This window comes from Sinocyclocheilus grahami, unplaced genomic scaffold, assembly GCF_001515645.1.
Source record: "Sinocyclocheilus grahami isolate Dianchi unplaced genomic scaffold, SAMN03320097.WGS_v1.1 scaffold570.1, whole genome shotgun sequence".
In the NCBI taxonomy this organism is placed as follows: Eukaryota; Metazoa; Chordata; class Actinopteri; order Cypriniformes; family Cyprinidae; genus Sinocyclocheilus; species Sinocyclocheilus grahami.
In genome coordinates this window covers 315,400-333,297 of record NW_015505749.1, presented here as the reverse complement: position 1 = coordinate 333,297, position 17,898 = coordinate 315,400, and the positions used below count along the sequence as shown (strand labels likewise).

Genomic DNA, 17,898 nt, shown 5'->3' with positions numbered 1-17,898 from the left:
ATCTTGGGATGCTGCAGAGATCTTATTTATGCTGGGTACTTTGCCTTTTTCTCCCTTCACTATTAGTGTTGGGCAAGTTACTCTGCAATTTTAATTTGATTACTTATTACTCCTTTTAAAAGTAATCATGGTTCTGTTCTGATTACTTTATTTCAAAAGTAATTAGTTACATTACTAGTTACGTTACTTTTTTCTGTGACTACATCCATGAAATTTACATGAAATCCCAGCATAAATGCTCCCGATAAATATTTGTTATTAAAGCATCAACATTCACAAAACACTGTTATTTTTAACTAAAGCAAGCATAGACTGCTGCGTACATGGTTTGGCATGGCAGAATACCAGCAAAGAGCACTGCATTTATAACCCCTGAAATGATGACATCAGTTCATCACAATCTCACAAAGTTATAACACAATGAATATATGCATAATGAATCTTTCATAATGTCTACAATTCGTGTTATAGTGAGAGGATTCATGAGCACGCACATTTCAGCACTGCACTCCTGACTGGCCATTGCGTTCCAGAAATCAACATTGCTCAATGTAGCAAACATGTGTTATAGCCTAAATAGAAACTCTGCATACGCTTGCCCCTGTTAATCGTTTTTTATTTTATATTACTTCTTGTTGCTTTTGTGCAATAAATGAATAACAATTTATTTGTTTTAGATATTTTATGTTTAGATATTTCTATTTTGCGGGAGTCCCGTGAATCATTTTATTCTCCCGCATCCCGCACACACAAGTGTCTACCTGCCGCACCAGCACTCTCCAAACTTGTCCCGCGCCGCACTCTGTTGCTGCGTCGGGTCTCGCGGGAGCAGGTCTCTAATCCACTGGCACTTGACTCGACAGTGCGTGTGCTACATCCTTTTTACAATCTAGATTAGAAAACACTGCATTCTGTCAGCGGCAGTAATGTATAGAGACCTCGGCTTGTAACTATACTCTAATTACTATTTTGAAAATTATAACGCGTCAAGTTACTCCGTTACTAAAAAAGTAATCAAATTACAGTAACGCATTACTAAGTAATGCGTTACTGCCCAACACTGTTCACTATATGTTAAAAACCCTATTTAAAAAAAATCATAATATATTTAAAAATAATTGTATTTTCATTAAAAAATATATAGATTGTCAACAAAATTAATAATGTTTGTATATAAAAATATTACCGAAATATAGAAATAAAAATAACAAGCATATAAGCGTAATCATTTAGATAAAATCAGTCAGTTGTGCCCAAACTTTCACAGTTAGTACTATTGTTTATTTATTCATACACTACTGTTCAAAAGTTTGGGGTCAGTAAGAATTTTATTTTATACTTTTTTTCATCAAGGATGCATTAAATTAATCAAAAGTGATGCTAAAGACATTTGTAATGTTACAAAATGCTGTTCAAATGTATTATATTTATCATGAATCCTAATTTCTTTCTATTCACAATGAATCTTGGAAAAAATTATCACAGTTTCCTCAGAAATATTAAGCAGGACAAATGTTTTCAACATTGATAATGAGAAATGTTCCTTGAGCACCAAATCAGCATATTAGAATGATTTATGAAGAATCAAGTGACACTGAAGACTAGATTAATTGCTGCTGAAAATCCAGCTTTGCATTCACTGGAATAAATTACATTTACAAACTGTAAATGGTATTATTATTTCACAATGTTAATGTTTTTACTGTATTTTTGACCAAATAAATGCAGCCTTGGTGAGTATAAGAGATGTCTTTCAATAATATTTAAAAAATCTATTAATTTTTGATCAGCAGTGTATATATTGTAAAACAGAATGGTCTAAGACTGGTTCGTATATTACTGAATGTATTCAGTGAATTTTAGATGTCTTGGATTGTTTAAGTCATAACCTGCTGTGAAATGTTGACGTAGTCTAATTAAATTTGTTATCTGAGAAGGGTGGTTTCTGGCAGTGTGTGTGTACCGTTCTTAACGTTGTGTATTCTCACTGCCTAGGGAAGACACCACGAGATCTTCCTGTCGATGTTCAACTCTGTGAACGTTCTCCCCTGCTACTCGCTGCACCAGCCAGTAATCAATTAGTTCCACCACGCTACTGATGACAGAATCAGCCCGAAGCCCCAAAAAGATCAACCTGATACTGAAATCACACACACACACACACACACACACACACACGCATGATAAAGTACATACAAGTTATATATGAATGTATCTGTCTGCACCAGAGCGAATAACATTAACTTCCTATGTGGACATGTTTTCTCCTGAGGGTTATGTATACACATAGTACATATTCATACTTCCTTTCTCACTTTCTATCTTTTTATCTTAATCACATACAGACACACGACCCTTTAGACAAAAAAATTAGAATAATCCTTAAGGCAAACAGCCCAGTCGGCTCTAACGCAAGACCTCTCTCTTCTTCCATTTACATTCACTTCATTACCAGTAAGCGAAAATCTAAAAGGTAGGCCAGATGCCAACAAGCATGTGTGTGTTATTAATGGTTGTTTAGAAAGTTGGTGGGTTGCCACGGTGTAGAAAGCCTACTGATGTAAGAAAAAGAGTTTAGATGAAAGAGAGGAAGGGTATACATTTTCTGTGCTGTATCTACAGCATAATGTCACTGCAGTTCAACACACCCTAAACTCTGGTTTGCATTTCTTTAGCCTTTCTCATCTCTTCATCCTTCTATTTTTGTCATTGATTTTGCACGCAACAGATATGATTATAAGCTAAATAATTTAAAGATTGTAAGATTAGTAGAAAACATGCATCAGATGAATAGAACTTTATCAGGTTTGTCTGTGTATTGTACAGTATAACCACTGAAGCCTTTAATACCTGGAGAAAGCATCCATTAGCATTCCCATTCATCTTATTGAAAGATGATTTGTCAGCAGTTGGTGGAGTTACGACATCTTATAACTGGCCTGTGCTAACCAGGCAAACCCTGAGCACTTGTTTGTAACTACGTCATTTATTCTGACACCAATGCTACATGTTTAGTTATTTTCCAATGTGTTACACATCTACTGGCACACATACAGCCTCTTACTGTCACACTGGAGGATGACCACGAAATGCAATGTGTGTGTTATAGAGGGAGTGCTTGCCAACTCAAATCTCTGTGTAGTCTCAGGTTGTCATTTTGTTACGTTTAATGTCATTAAATTGGTGATTTGTTATTTTAAAAGAGCAGATTATTTACACAGCTACGGGAAAGATTCCAGACTACCTGTGTAATTTACACTATACTCTGTAAGTGTGTGTATGCATGTAAGAAATGTTCACCTAGGAGCAGGTGGCATTTGCAGCACATAAAATCCAGTAAGATTTCTTGCAAGTCCTCTTCTGTAATACTGACAGAATGCTGTGCTAAAATACTCTGAAAGCATTTCCAGCGCTACTGTCAACCTGTGACCAAACAAATACAGAGCGAATGATTTGATGAGTCGATGCTTATTAGAGAATCATAAACATCTAGTATGAACAGTAACAGTTTCCGTAATGAAAAGCTTTGTTAATGAAAACCGTAAGGCGTAGTTCAAACGAGTCCTGAACATATGAGCTGGCTTAGAGAATCAGTAGTTTGGACTGGTTGTTCATGTGACAACATGTAATTAAAGATACACATTATGAGTTTGGCAGTAGTATTTTCTATATAAAAAAGGCTGTGTTGCTCAAGAATAGTTTTCAGTTTATTTTTTAATTAATATTTGTATTTATTTATTTATTTGAAATTACTTTCCCAGTGGTAAGCATACTAAACAACATACATAATATTTGATGAAACTGTGAAGGAGCCAAAATGATTATTGGGAATCAAATCTGAAATCATTACTTATGATTCCCATCTCTTTTAAGATATATTATAAGAACAAAAGGTAAAAGAATGTGAACTTGTAACTCTAAATTTCTTCAGATGTATATGACTGTTTTATTTACTGGTAATTGTCTTCATATGCGTGTGTTTATGGAGAACACAGGGTTGATTCATGACTTATTAAGATCATCTGCCACTATTGTGCTCTTGAGTAGAGCACTAAACCGCAGGTTACCTCAGGGGTTCATTGCAATTATAGTTCCTATATGTAGCCGCTGGATGAAACGCATCCGCTAAATGACAAATAGCAGTGATCTGTGACTGTATATGTGTGCTATTTTGTCTTTGTCAGTATTTCACTGTTTGGAGTCTGTTTTCTGGAAACCAAACCCTTAAAAGGTTTTTATATCATTGTGAAACGCAAGATCACTCTAATAAAGAAAGAACTTTTTCTTTTGTTCCGCTTGTGAGTTTATTTGAGGTTTATATAAAAAAACCTCACACAGTGTCAAACCCCAGAACTATGTTTGAATATATTTCGACCTCATTACCAATGATTGTTAAAATCCAAAAGTCTTCTGGTAAACTCCTTAAATGGCTGAGAAAGAGTTTTAATTGATTTATATAAAGGAGTGGATTGTGAAAGTTGTTGTTGCATGTGTGTGCATTTTTGTAATTGTGGTTTAACATTTGGCTTGACTGTTTGGCTTCTGTTTGTGCTCTTTTCATCGGTGCCCCATTAGCGGCTTAAGACGCGTGCCACCCTCTCAATGAGGCCTCATTCCTCCTTCAGCTGCTCTTTCTCCACTCCTCTTTTCTGTCCAACCACACATTATATGAGGGGAATGTGGAGGGAGTGTGGAGCTGAACTTCAGGATACTAGAGAAAGATAACATGAGAATGTGTTTGTGGGGGTGTGTGTGTTCAGTACTTATCTATAGTTTAAAGGGGGCAAAATATGACAAAAATGGGGGCATTTGGCAGGCATTCCCATCTGGAAAACTTACAATTAAAATAAATAAATAATGTTTTATTCAATTGTTCTAGGGTTTTGGTTAATCTGAAGTAATTATAATAAGCTTTCTATAAAAACAGTAGAATGGTTTGTCTTCATTTATATTTAGTTTATATTTCTTTGGTTTCTTTTTACAAATTTGGTTCTAAGAGGATTATGTACATGCTTTTCACACAAACACACTCTGAAAATGATCTAATACAGGATCTTGAGCTCATTTTAGGGCCAAAGATCAAAATCTAATTTCCACTATTCTTTCACTCTTTGTTGTTGTTATATGCCATCATACCCTTAAGATGCAGTCACAATGGCAAATTGGTCAATTGTCATTAACGGTCAATAAGCTCACACAAAAATTACTTTTATATGGCGAATTCATGTAACCAACTTAAACTCAAACAATGTGACCGCATATTTACCTAATCAGGTACAACATAAACTGTTCCATCTCTTCCATGTAAGTTTCAGTTTTTGTCCCAACTGACAGCGACAAGTGATGAGTAACAGCACATTTTTTTGTTCACTTGATTGATATTTTTGTTGTGTTGCACAGAATAGCCCTGACAAATGACTGAAACCTCATTGATTCAAAATCCTTCTCCACATTACTGAATATTAAATATCAGATATGTTCTGTCTGCCTTTTTTGGCAATACAACATTGTTGCTTTCATGCAATGCAATGCTTTCACTGTGGATGAACTACTTTGAATTTCAAAGTACACTACAAATGACTTTGAAATGTATCAGCTAGTTATTACTCAGTGTTTAAGATTCTGAGATGTTAACAGTTTCAACAGAAAGCAAAGTCTTGCCACGTTTGGATAAAAATGCCGGGAAAAATGTTGGAAAAATAACTGATGTAAACTTGCAATCCGTAAAATATTTTGACTTGCAGCACTGAACAAATAGTCATGCCAATAAAGCACAATTAAAGTTAATTGACAACAAGAGAAACAGATAAAGAGTGGTTTAGTTCTCAGAGAACTCCCATCAATTACATTCCACAAGCTTCTTCTGCTCTTCTGGATTTAAGATGAGTGTCCTCTTTTCTGTATTTTCTCCTCATAAATCTGCTTTGACTAGTAGAGACAGATTTATTGTCATTTTTCAGTTGAAATGTGGTGTTCATTGTCGTGTCATTCATAATTCATATCACTTTCTCTCTCTCCCTTTCCCACAGATCTGTTGGCCACAAACCGTACCTCCATTTTCAGTGGTTTCAATGGAGATCTGCACTTGTCGGCTGTGTTTTTGGATGAATATCACGACCGGCTTTTCCTGGGAGGGAAGGATGTTCTCTACTCACTGAGACTGGATCATACACATGATGCTAAAGAGGTAACACATGCTATCATTGCGATAAGGTTAAGAATAAGATAATAAGCTGCCTATAGAGAACAGAAAAAGTGCTAGTGATTATGTAGGTGAATGAGGGTCTGTTAGTGAGAGGTGTCATGTTATTCAGTCTGCTCTACTGGAGACTGTTATCTACAGACACAGATAAAATCAACAGACACTTACATGTGCTGAAACATTTTACACATGATTAGTAAAGGGGCATGTAACGGCCTGTTCACATATGATGCATTCTTGTGTTTAAAAAACTAGATGAAGTGCAACAGAATGGAAAAAAGGCACGTGTCTTTAGATACATTTTTAAAAGCTGATTTTTTTTGGCTTGACAATGTGTCTTTAAAACAGCCAGATGCATTCCACTAGTCAATAGATATCCATCTAGCATTGGTTTGGAAATTCTGTTGGCATCTCACCACCATCCCAAATCCTCCATTCATTCATTCGTTTGTTCGTTCATTCATTCATTTGTTTGTTCGTTCGTTCAATTTGTTTGTTTATGCATGTATGTAAACATAACTATTTAAAATAATATTTATAAAATTATTTTTACAAAACCATCATTGTGAAAATGTCTATATACCAATATAATATTAGAGTATTGTACATATTATCAAAAGTGTATTAAAAACTCCAAAGGAACTTTTAGAGCTCAGGTCTTCTGTCACAGACAGCAGGCAAAACATGTTATTAAAAATGTTTACTTTCTCATAAATATAAACTAATGAAATTTAGTTTGATGAGTCTATAAGCCAAATTTTATACTATAATCTTAATGTGATACACATATTAAAACAGACTTTCTTTGTGGTGTTTTTTGATCTCTTTTCTCATCCATAAAAATGTTTACTAAAAATTACACAAAAACAGCTGTCCACAAACACACATTAAATTCATATAAACTAGCCACACTTGTGACAAAAACTTGTTTAGACCACACCTAGACATATAAACACATAAATGGTCTTGCTTGATTTTACAAGTTCAGCGTTTGCTGCCCTTTTTCATATTATTGTCACACTTTTGTGGTGTAGTTTATAAAATAAAGTTGTGCGTTATGAGAGGAGCCACAGTGTGTAAATAGGCACTGAACTAAATGGACTGTAAAAGCAGAAGTGCTTTGGTACTACTTGTCTCCAGGGTTTGGCAGTTTTTCCCTGTGCAATTAACTTTGTATATGTGTGTGTCTGAGCTTAATTAAAGCCTCTGTTCATGTGAATATGTTTTGACTCAAGTCACTGGAGCCTCAACAAGTGTGGTTGTTTTCGTATGTAGTCTCCAAAGAACTTATCATTGTGTGTGGCCTTGTTAAAGGATATGAACAGGAAGAGGAAGTGCATTGGCATGGTGATAGACACATGGGAGTGGCTGCCACATCTGAGGTTATGACCCTTTGACCTTTGGCTCAAGAACAGATGTTTTCTGCCTTGTTAGACCCTTATAGATTCTGTAAGGCCACCGTACTACCACTGGCCACAGTGTTTTCACTGATACTACCTTCTATACTGAGAATTTATTTACAAAAATTAAGCTACAATAACAAGGTGCAGAAAAAGTTTTTCACCTTTTTTTAGCCAGAAAACAAAATGAGGATGTTAAGATGCGTAAAATTGTTTTGCAGATGCTATCAGTAAAGCTTCCCAGCCGAAGGGGAAGGTGCCACAGAAATCAAGCAGTGATTCATGATGTGGGAAAAATTACTCAGCCCTGATCAGACTTCCTTTTCTCTCTTGGGCATGTATTTACTGCTAATCTCCATGATCTGCAGTCTTCATCTCAGCTGATCTCAGTTCAGTTTGTGGAATAATTCACTCATTCTTTTCAGAGAACTATCAGGTCCTGGATTAACCATGCAGCGTTTCTCCCATGGTTAATAGAGGTTGGTTAATCTTAAACATGGTGCATCCGGAGCAAATTAAAAACCTGAATGAGTGAGCCAGGGCCCTTTCTTTCACACCATGGATTTATAGTATTCTGTAGTGTTGTATCATTAATAATGACCTTTTAGGTCGCTACAACTCAGCGACAGCCACATTTGGACTATTTTTAGTCCAAGTGTCCTGAAGAATAAAGGTGATGACTAATTAAGGAAAGAGGAAATGCTTTCATTCAAAGGAAGGATGCTTGGTAACGTAGTTGATTACAGGTTCCGGATTTAGACAATGTCGAAATGTGTAAGCGCTTGAAAGGGTAAATAAAAACAAATGACTCACTAATGATTTCATCATATGAATGCTGGAACAGATTCAAACAATCAATCAATTCAAAGAAATCTGGCATTTTACAAGAGGTAGAAGGATTTGCAGAGGCGGACATTCAACGTGATCTCATGATAATTCGTATGTATTTTACGTAAAATGTGGTTCTATAAAACGTACATTTACTTACGTTTTTACAGGCACTAAAACGTACAATACTGACGTATTTTCAGCCTCTAAACGTACAAATACTTACGTATTTTCAGCATTTTAACGTACAAAACTGACGTATTGACGACACCTAAAAATTAATCCTTATGAATATTGAAATCGCTGCATTAATTTTATTAGTTTTTAGTTGTCATATGAATTAACTTGTTTTCAATTACATTATTAAATTGTTTACTTATGAAATTATAACATTTCGTTTTGTTGTGATTTCTGCTGCCAGCTCATTTCCAAGAATATGCCTACATAATGTTAAACACGACTTCACTTTAAACCTTAAAATAAATAACATTTCTGCAATCGTTTAACCTTTACTTGTCATGTAATGTTTACTTTGATTGTCATGGGCCACAAAAGGCGTTTTCTCCGACATGCTGTGACTGACAATAGAACTATAAAATACACCAAAAACGCAACATAATTGCGAAATGAATCAATTTTATTAGTGCGCTGTAATCCAAATCTTCCGAATCCATACAACTGCGAGGAACAGACCCAAATCCAAGCCTTTTTTGACGACCTGCTTGCTTCTCCATCCCGAGCAGCGAGTCTAGTGACCGTGAGCAGCAAAGCCCCATCGTCATTTGGATTACTTCTAGTTCTGCTTTTGACATTTTTGCAATAAATAAATGATTGTAACGTTAATTGCATTAATCTGTCTGTCATGTTTTTCTTATACTGTACAGAAATGTTTAGGCTTATAGGTAGGAGTGGAATTAGCGACTATAAATATATTTTAATGCTATATTGTTACTAAAAGTTTTATTTTCCTGCGTATTTCGGTCATTTGCGTTTTATATCCTTTATATATCGCTATAAAATGGGTAGGTTAAGGGGTCTAAAAATCTAAATTGCATATTAATAAAATGATAAAAATGCATATTCGCTATAAAATGGGTAGGTTTAGGTTTGGGGGCAGGTTAAGGGGTCTTAAAATCTAAATCGCTTATTGATAAAATGATAAAAATGCATTGATACGAATATCTAAATGATATAAAAGATACGTAAATATTTGTACGTTTTTTAGCTAAAAATACGTAGCGATTTGTACGTTATAAATGTTGAAATACGTTTAAATTGTACGTTTTAGCATGATTAAAAATGTACAAAAGTGTACGTTTTGTGCTTGTAAATGTTACGTATTAATATCTACGTATAAACATGAGACCAGGCTGGGACATTAGGGAAGTATTTTTACTCTGCTGTAAAAGTACTTTTCAGGTGTATGTACTTTATCAGAGTGTTTTTCTTTAGAAAACTTTACTTCACAACATTCCAAAGCATAATATTGTACTTTTTACTGCACTACATTTCATATGAAATATCATTTAATACTTAATTACATTAGAAATCTATTACTTTCTTACTTTTACTCAAGTAAAAGTAATTCAAAGATTTACTTGAGTACAAGAAAATACTACATTTTTAATGTTCTTAAGTATTAAAGGTAAAACAAGCAACAACTTTTATTTATGAAATGAAGTGCAGTAAAAAGTATGACATTATACTTTGGAATGTTGTGAAGTAAAGTTTTTCCAAAGAAAAACACTTTTCCAAAGATAAACTACAGATACTTTTTAAATTTACTTGAGTAAAGTAAAAGTAAAAGTCTGCCGCTGAGGATTTGTAAATGTCATGTGATTCAAAAAGGTCGATTAGTCAACAAGTCCAGGCAGTACATTTTACACATGTGGCAGACACTTTTTTTTATCCACAATGACTTAAACTGCATTAAAATTGTACATCATTTCCCTGGGAATTAAACCTGTGACCTTGGCATTGCTTCTGCTTGAGCTACAGGGACACTGTTTAACAATACATTATCGTATTTGAATCTTAAAAATAATCTTAATGTGTGAATGATATATCTAATAACACAAACTGGTCATTATAATTGTGTTATATTCTGTTAGTTTTTTGCTGAAGAGGACCATATAACTTATGAAATTATGCTTGCATATGTTTGCAGATCTGTATAAATAAACCCAAAAGTCTTTGTGAGGTCTGAACGTGACAGCGGTTGTGTGCCAGACTGTTCTGTGACACATGAGAAATGAATGTGCCAGGATGTGCAATCACTGTATATATATTTGGATAGAGGACTTAGCAGATGGGTTTATGTTTATTTCTCAATCGTTCATAACATCAGGATAGGTTTTTGTGACTTTCACACTCTCAGAGTTATTGTTTTCATAAATCTATCTTTATTGTTGACATTCATAGGAAAAAAAAACCCCACAAAGCATTTTTGTCGCACACCCACCCTCAGAGAGACACACTCACTTTACCTCACATAATGAGCGAAGTCAATTTATAAGCCATTTGTAGCTTGATTTCCCTGAAGAGCGTAAACTCTGGCACTGTGGCGCTTTCGAAATATCGCACTGTTTATTTGAGTGCACAGACACAGCAACATCAGCTCAACCAATGGGGTGAGACTATCTGTTTGTCTGACCAGTGGACGACGGGGGCATGTTCAGGAGACAGCCATTATTTTAGCAATTTCATTTGGTGGCACTTTATTGGCACAGAAATGACTGACTTTAGCTTTAAATTTGGCATGAAACTGAAATTGCAATAATATTTTGTGATGAGTATCCAAGTGAAATGGCTTTTTGAACAAGAAAAATTTTTAGGGCAAGAAGTGATTTGTCCATTGGGAAAGATCATTGGAAATTTGTCCATTTTGAGTTTGTTAATCTGATTTTGTTTTGTTTGGATCTCGCAGTTTATTTAGTGTTAACAAGTAAATGAGTCTGGGTGTGAGTTGGACAGAGCTGTGCTTAGTGTGTGTTTAATTTATGAGATGATAAATTTCATCTGCTTTTCCTCTTTATCTCCAGATCCACTGGCCTTCGTTGCCTGGGAATCGTGAGGACTGTATTCTCAAAGGGAAAGATCCCGAGGTGAGTGAAAAACTGGTTCTGGTTCTGAATTCACTAAAAACATCAACATACTCAAAAGTTGGGTCAGCGTGTCACAGCTTCCCAAGGTTTTTATTTTTTTTGGTTGGGGGCTGGCATACTTCATATGTCAGGTTCTTTCATGATATCCCAGATCCAGCCGATGACAGCAGAAATCATCAAATGTAGTTTGTTTTGGAATGTTTGGTTAGTGTGATTCTCTACCTTATTTCATGTGGTTTAATCTGGAGTTTCAAACGAAAACATCGGTCCATCTTCAGCTATACTCTGAGTGTGCTGCAGTTGGCGTGATGGCTGGAGAGAAGAAGCCAAACGCCCATAAATGAGATTTGATCCACTCACTTATTGTTGTCTTGCTTCCAACCAAGTTTGTGTGTGACTCATGAGTCTCTTAAACCTAACGACCGTACAAGGCTGTCCCAATACACAGAACACAGTTATACTTTCATTTTTTTCGAAATCCCCTTTGCTTTCTTTTTCTTTTACATTTCTGTTTCTTGTTCTTTTTTTTCTTGTTCGACCTCTCCCTTTTTTCTTTCAGCACCATGAATATGTTAATAATGTTCCAAGTAAAATCTTTCCTGTCCTCTGTCCCTAATGGTCTTCCACACACACTTGCATGGAGATAAACTCTGCATCTGTTAGTGTTTAGCATGTTTCACTCGTAAAGTGGAAATGTGAGGTGTCGCCATGGTTGCACACTCTGGTGACTGTCCCGGCAGTATTGTTTGATGTGACAGGTGAGTGCAATTTCACTGTGGTGTTTTAATGACTCTGTTCAGTGTGTGAATATGTGTTAGGGAATTGAACAGGATATTTGTTTTTCGTTTAAACTTTAGTTGGTGTAACGCTGAAACAACACACAGATATGAACTCAGAAGAGTTATTAATTAACTACATGTACTTATGGTTAGGGTTTGGATTAGGGTTTGACTTAGTGTTACTTGCATGTAATTATGCATAATTTATTGTTATTATAATAGTAAGTACATGTAACTTGTGTAACAAGGACACCTTAAAACAAAGTGTTACTGAGTTTTATGTACCACATAACAGCTCACACAAAAATTACTGGTGGCACTTTACATGGGGACATTTTAGGGTTACACTTTATTTTGATAGTACACTTTAGACGTTCTGCTAACTCTAAGTAACTTTGCAACTGCATGTCAACTAACTCTCATTAGAGTATTAGTAGGTTAGTGTTAATAGAATAAGTTGGTCACACTTTATTTTAAGGTCCAATTCTCGCTATTAACAAACCATTAACTACAACTTTTGCCACAATAAACTCTTAATTTGCTGCTTATTAATAGTTAATAAGGTAGTTGTTAAGTTTAGGTATTGGGTAGGATTAGGAATGTAGAATATGGTCATGCAGAATATATGCTTTATAAGTACTAATATACAGCCAATTTGTTATTAATAGGCATGCTAATAAGCAACTAATTAATAGTGAGAATTGGTCCCTATACTAAAGTGTTACCCATAGCGTTATCACAAATGAGGTTTGTCCCAAATTTTGATTACATGTCTGCAAAAATTCCATAACTCATAGAAAATGAATGGAAAATTAAAGTTTGACCTCCTGGGATTGACAATCAGCACAATATACAGTATTTTATCATTTATATATATTTTAACTTTCAGGCTCCATTTTATTCTGTTTATTGAAAGTGACTGGTACATTGCTGCTTTGGATCTCTCTCGCTCTCTCAGTCCTGCTGGTTAACATCTGGTCGCAGTTTGAGCATCTGACTGCATCTTTTATGACCCTTGACCTTTCGTTCATTTATGCTCCACTGATTTTGACCCTACACAGTCAATGAGGCTGAATACAGGTGGCCATAGTTAGAGTGTGTACATGTTGATAGTGTGTGTGTGTGTGTGTTTATATGTGTGTGTGAGACGTCTTCCTCTTTCTGAACCCTTCAGTAATTGGACCATAAGAGCTTCTTTCCCATGTTGAAAGCTCTGATTGGACTTTAGTGAATTTCAAGTAGGGATAATTTTCTTGCTATTTTTTCTCTGATCCATTAAAATAATGATAATACTTGTAACTCTTCATTCAAACACTCCAGGGAAATATTGGGCACACTCACACATACCAAAATTCCTCATGATTATAAACTGCACTTGATGAGTTTAACCTGGTTGTCCAGTGTCAAATACATGTGTTTGTATGTTTGTGTAAGTAATTGTGCTGTAATTATCAAGATTGTACTCTCATTTGCCATCAAAACACCCAACATTTTTAACATGAACTCTTTCTGTGTGTGTTTGGCACAGATGGAGTGTGCAAACTTCGTGCGGTTGCTGCAGCCATTTAACCGAACTCATCTACTGGCCTGTGGAACTGGAGCTTTCCAGCCCGTGTGTGCGTATGTGAACGTCGGACACCGTGGAGAGGTAACACACACACAAACACTCCCTCCCACTGCTTCACACCTAGTGTGTTTGTGTATGCACATCAGGAGGATCTAATTTACTTATGTATATCAGAGATCTAATTGTTTAAGTTCAGAAGTCACCCACTAACAGGCCGGCCCTTAGGGTCAAGACAAGATCATGAGAGAAGACATAAAGCAAAAACACACAGACACACATTAATTCAGAGGATTCAGAGCAGAGGATAGAAAAATTATGTGTGTGTGTGTATTCTGAATAGAGCTTCTCTTTACTTCCTTTGAGGTGTTTTAACTGCGTTGCACAGGGCACCAGAGATGTCTGACAAACAGACAATACTACATTGTGTAACTGAACTGGCACCAGAGGTTTCAGCTGTCTTTGGCACCACCGGACACATACAGTGTCTAACGTCAATGACAGTAAAACTTCTGCACTGCTATTATTACATTTTAGATCTCTGATATGGTACAGCCTAGAAACTCAAAGTCAGACGATACTGTTTAAAAGGATAGTTCACTATTTCACTATACTATTTAAAAGAATAGTTCACCCAGTACATACCCTTTAACACTTACTCACCGTCATGTTGTTTCAAACTTGTATGGGTTTCTTTCTTCTGTTGAATATAAACATTCTTCAAAATATTTTCATTTATATTCAATAGAAGAACAATTTTATATCTCTTTAAGTGTGTAATACATTTTGTATTTATCTGGCACAAAAATATCAATTAGGGTGAACTGAACGGAAACGTTGATGATAAATATAACCAATAACAGTAGTTAACTAAAGGAATCAGTGGATCATTTATTTGAATTGGTTAAATGTAAACCAGAACAAACAATTTAAATTTTTTTGTAAAATGTTTTGAATGTTTATTACAGTATAACAAAGAGAAAAGGGATTGTGTATGAGAGCACAGTCTTTGCCTCAGCTCTTCTGGCTGTAAAGCTCTGTCTATAATAGACTGTGACAAGAAAAACAATGATGTAGTGTTGTGCAATGCTTCTCTGGTACATGTTGGAAAACGCAGTTTGTTACTTAAAGAGCTACGGTATTATGAAAACAGCTGAAGTACTATGAAGTCATGCTACTGATAATTGTAGCAAGTAAAAGTTAGTAGTGTTGCTAAATTTAGTTAGTTAAACCCCAGCACTGTTATTCCTGTTTGGGGTCAGTTTGACACAAACAGCAATGAGCAAATCGCAATAAACTTGTAGAGAATACCAAATCAAAAGTTTGGGGTCAGTAAGCAATCAATACTTTAAATTGATCTGAATTGACAGCAAAGACTTACTGTTATAATTAATTATTTTGAAAATAAATTTAGTTTTTTTTAATCTTCCTATAGACTGCATCAAATAATCCTGAAAAAGTATGTTTTCACAAAAGTATTATGCAGCACTGTTTTCAACACTGATAATAAATGTTTCTTGAGCACCAAATCAGCACATCATAATGATGAAGACAGAAGCAATGAATGATGAAAATGTAGTTTCGCCATCGCAGGAATTAATTACATATTAAATTATTACAATAAAAACTGTAACAATAATCCACAAAAGTACTGTTCTTACTGTGTTTTTGGTCAAATAAATGCAGCCTTGGTGAGCATCTTTCAAAAGCATCTTACAGACCACAAATCTTTGAACAGTAGTGAACATCAGAAAATGTTTGCATTTCAGACTTCACTTTTTTATACCCGTGGTCTCGAAGATCTCAAACTAATGTATTGTGACATTTTTAAGCTATTAGTTTTGTTAATAATCAGTTCTCATAAGGTGAAGAAAAGTCAGGAAGTATTAAACTGAGCTACAATAATAAATATATCTTTGGAAATATTAAGTGGGCCTTGGGGTCTCTAATACCCCAAACTGAACATGATTAATAGTATATCTCAGTATTGTAAAAATAAATAATACATTTCTTCACAAGCAAGAGAAATTCCGACATTTGTGAGCTCAAGTTTATTGTTGAGTTGTGAAATTGATGTGAATTTTCTGACTTCTTTTTGGCAGCATGTGTTCAGTTTGGATCATACCACAGTACAGAATGGGAGGGGGAAATGTCCCCATGACCCCAAACTACCCTTCGCAAGCACCTTCACAGGTACATTTCAGCATGCCATGGCATGCTTGTGTTGTGTGTTTATAAGTATGTAAGAGCACATTTGTGTGTGTGTGTGTGTGTGTGTATATTTTGGCTCATGTGTGTGATGGGTGGAGGTTTCTTCTTGTCAGTTGTCACTGAGATAATGGCCCATTGTAGATTGACTGCTCTGATGGGAGAAATTTGAGGTGTTCTTCAGTCCAGATTTAGTGTTGCGGGGGTCTTGTGGGTGTGTTACAGTCTTCTGGGACACAGACAGATCTCCCAGTGTGTGTGTCTTTACAACACTGCACAATCTTGGCTCTCCTCACGTGACATTTTGTCAGATGTAATACATTTCGGGGCAGATTTTTAAGATTGCATGTTAGTGACCTTGGAGATATTTTCACACACTGACATACTGTACACATGAGTTCCTGTCAGATAATTGATGGGCAATAGAGGCAACGTGTGTCCAATTTTTACATTTTTTTTTTTTTCAATTATAAAAATGGCGTTTAAGTATCAGTAAAATAACAGTAAATTGGTATGATCACATTTTATATTTCCAAGTGTGTGTGATTTTGAAAAACAGTTGACTGTATATCAGGTTTCACCAGATTTATACAGTAGGTGTGTACAGGTGCATCTCAATAAATTAGAATGTCGTGGAAAAGTTCATTTATTTCAGTAATTCAACTCAAATTGTGAAACTTGTGTATTAAATAAATTCAGTGCACACAGACTGAAGTAGTTTAAGTCTTTGGCTCTTTTAATTGTGATGATTTTGGCTCACATTTAACAAAAACCCACCAATTCACTATCTCAACAAATTAGAATATGGTGACATGCCAATCAGCTAATCAACTCAAAACACCTGCAAAGGTTTCCTGAGCCTTCAAAATGGTCTCTCAGTTTGGTTCACTAGGCTACACAATCATGGGGAAGACTGCTGATCTGACAGTTGTCCAGAAGACAATCATTGACACCCTTCACAAGGAGGGTAAGCCACAAACATTCATTGCCAAAGAAGCTGGCTGTTCACAGAGTGCTGTATCCAAGCATGTTAACAGAAAGTTGAGTAGAAGGAAAAAGTGTGGAAGAAAAAGACGCACAACCAACCGAGAGAACCGCAGCCTTATGAGAATTGTCAAGCAAAATCGATTCAACAATTTGAGTGAACTTCACAAGGAATGGACTGAGGCTGGGGTCAAGGCATCAAGAGCCACCACACACAGACGTGTCAAGGAATTTGGCTACAGATGTCGTATTCCTCTTGTTAAGCCACTCCTGAACCACAGACAACAGAGGCGTCTTACCTGGACTAAGGAGAAGAAGAACTGGACTGTTGCCCAGTGGTCCAAAGTCCTCTTTTCAGATGAGGCTACAGTTGTCTTATTCCTCTTGTTAAGCCACTCCTGAACCACAGACAACGTCGGAGGCGGCTTACCTGGTCTAAGGAGAAGAAGAACTGGACTGTTGCCCAGTGGTCCAAAGTCCTCTTTTCAGATGAGAGCAAGTTTTGTATTTCATTTGGAAACCAAGGTCTTAGAGTCTGGAGGAAGGGTGGAGAAGCTCATAGCCCAAGTTGTTTGAAGTCCAGTGTTAAGTTTCCACAGTCTGTGATTATTTGGGGTGTCTACTGGTGTACTGGTGTTGGTCCATTGTGTTTTTTGAAAACCAACGTCACTGCACCCGTTTACCAAGAAATTTTGGAGGCTTCCTTCTTTCCTTCTGCTGACCAGCTTCTTGAAGATGCTGATTTCATTTTCCAGCAGGATTTGGCACCTGCCCACACTGCCAAAAGCACCAAAAGTTGGTTAAATGACCATGGTGTTGGTGTGCTTAA

General features: G+C 35.9%; 1 protein-coding gene across 2 annotated transcripts in view; it reads left to right on the top strand.

Moving 5' to 3' along the window:
* The window catches only part of sema3bl (sema domain, immunoglobulin domain (Ig), short basic domain, secreted, (semaphorin) 3bl), a 39,395-nt gene that overhangs the window by 8,284 nt on the left and 13,213 nt on the right, over nt 1-17,898 (top strand). For both annotated transcript variants that reach the window (XM_016239621.1, XM_016239620.1), the window contains exons 2-5: nt 6,030-6,187; nt 11,472-11,534; nt 13,842-13,961; nt 15,980-16,070. In XM_016239621.1, coding sequence (XP_016095107.1) covers nt 6,030-6,187; nt 11,472-11,534; nt 13,842-13,961; nt 15,980-16,070 — 432 coding nt within the window. The remainder of the gene's footprint in view (nt 1-6,029; nt 6,188-11,471; nt 11,535-13,841; nt 13,962-15,979; nt 16,071-17,898) is intronic.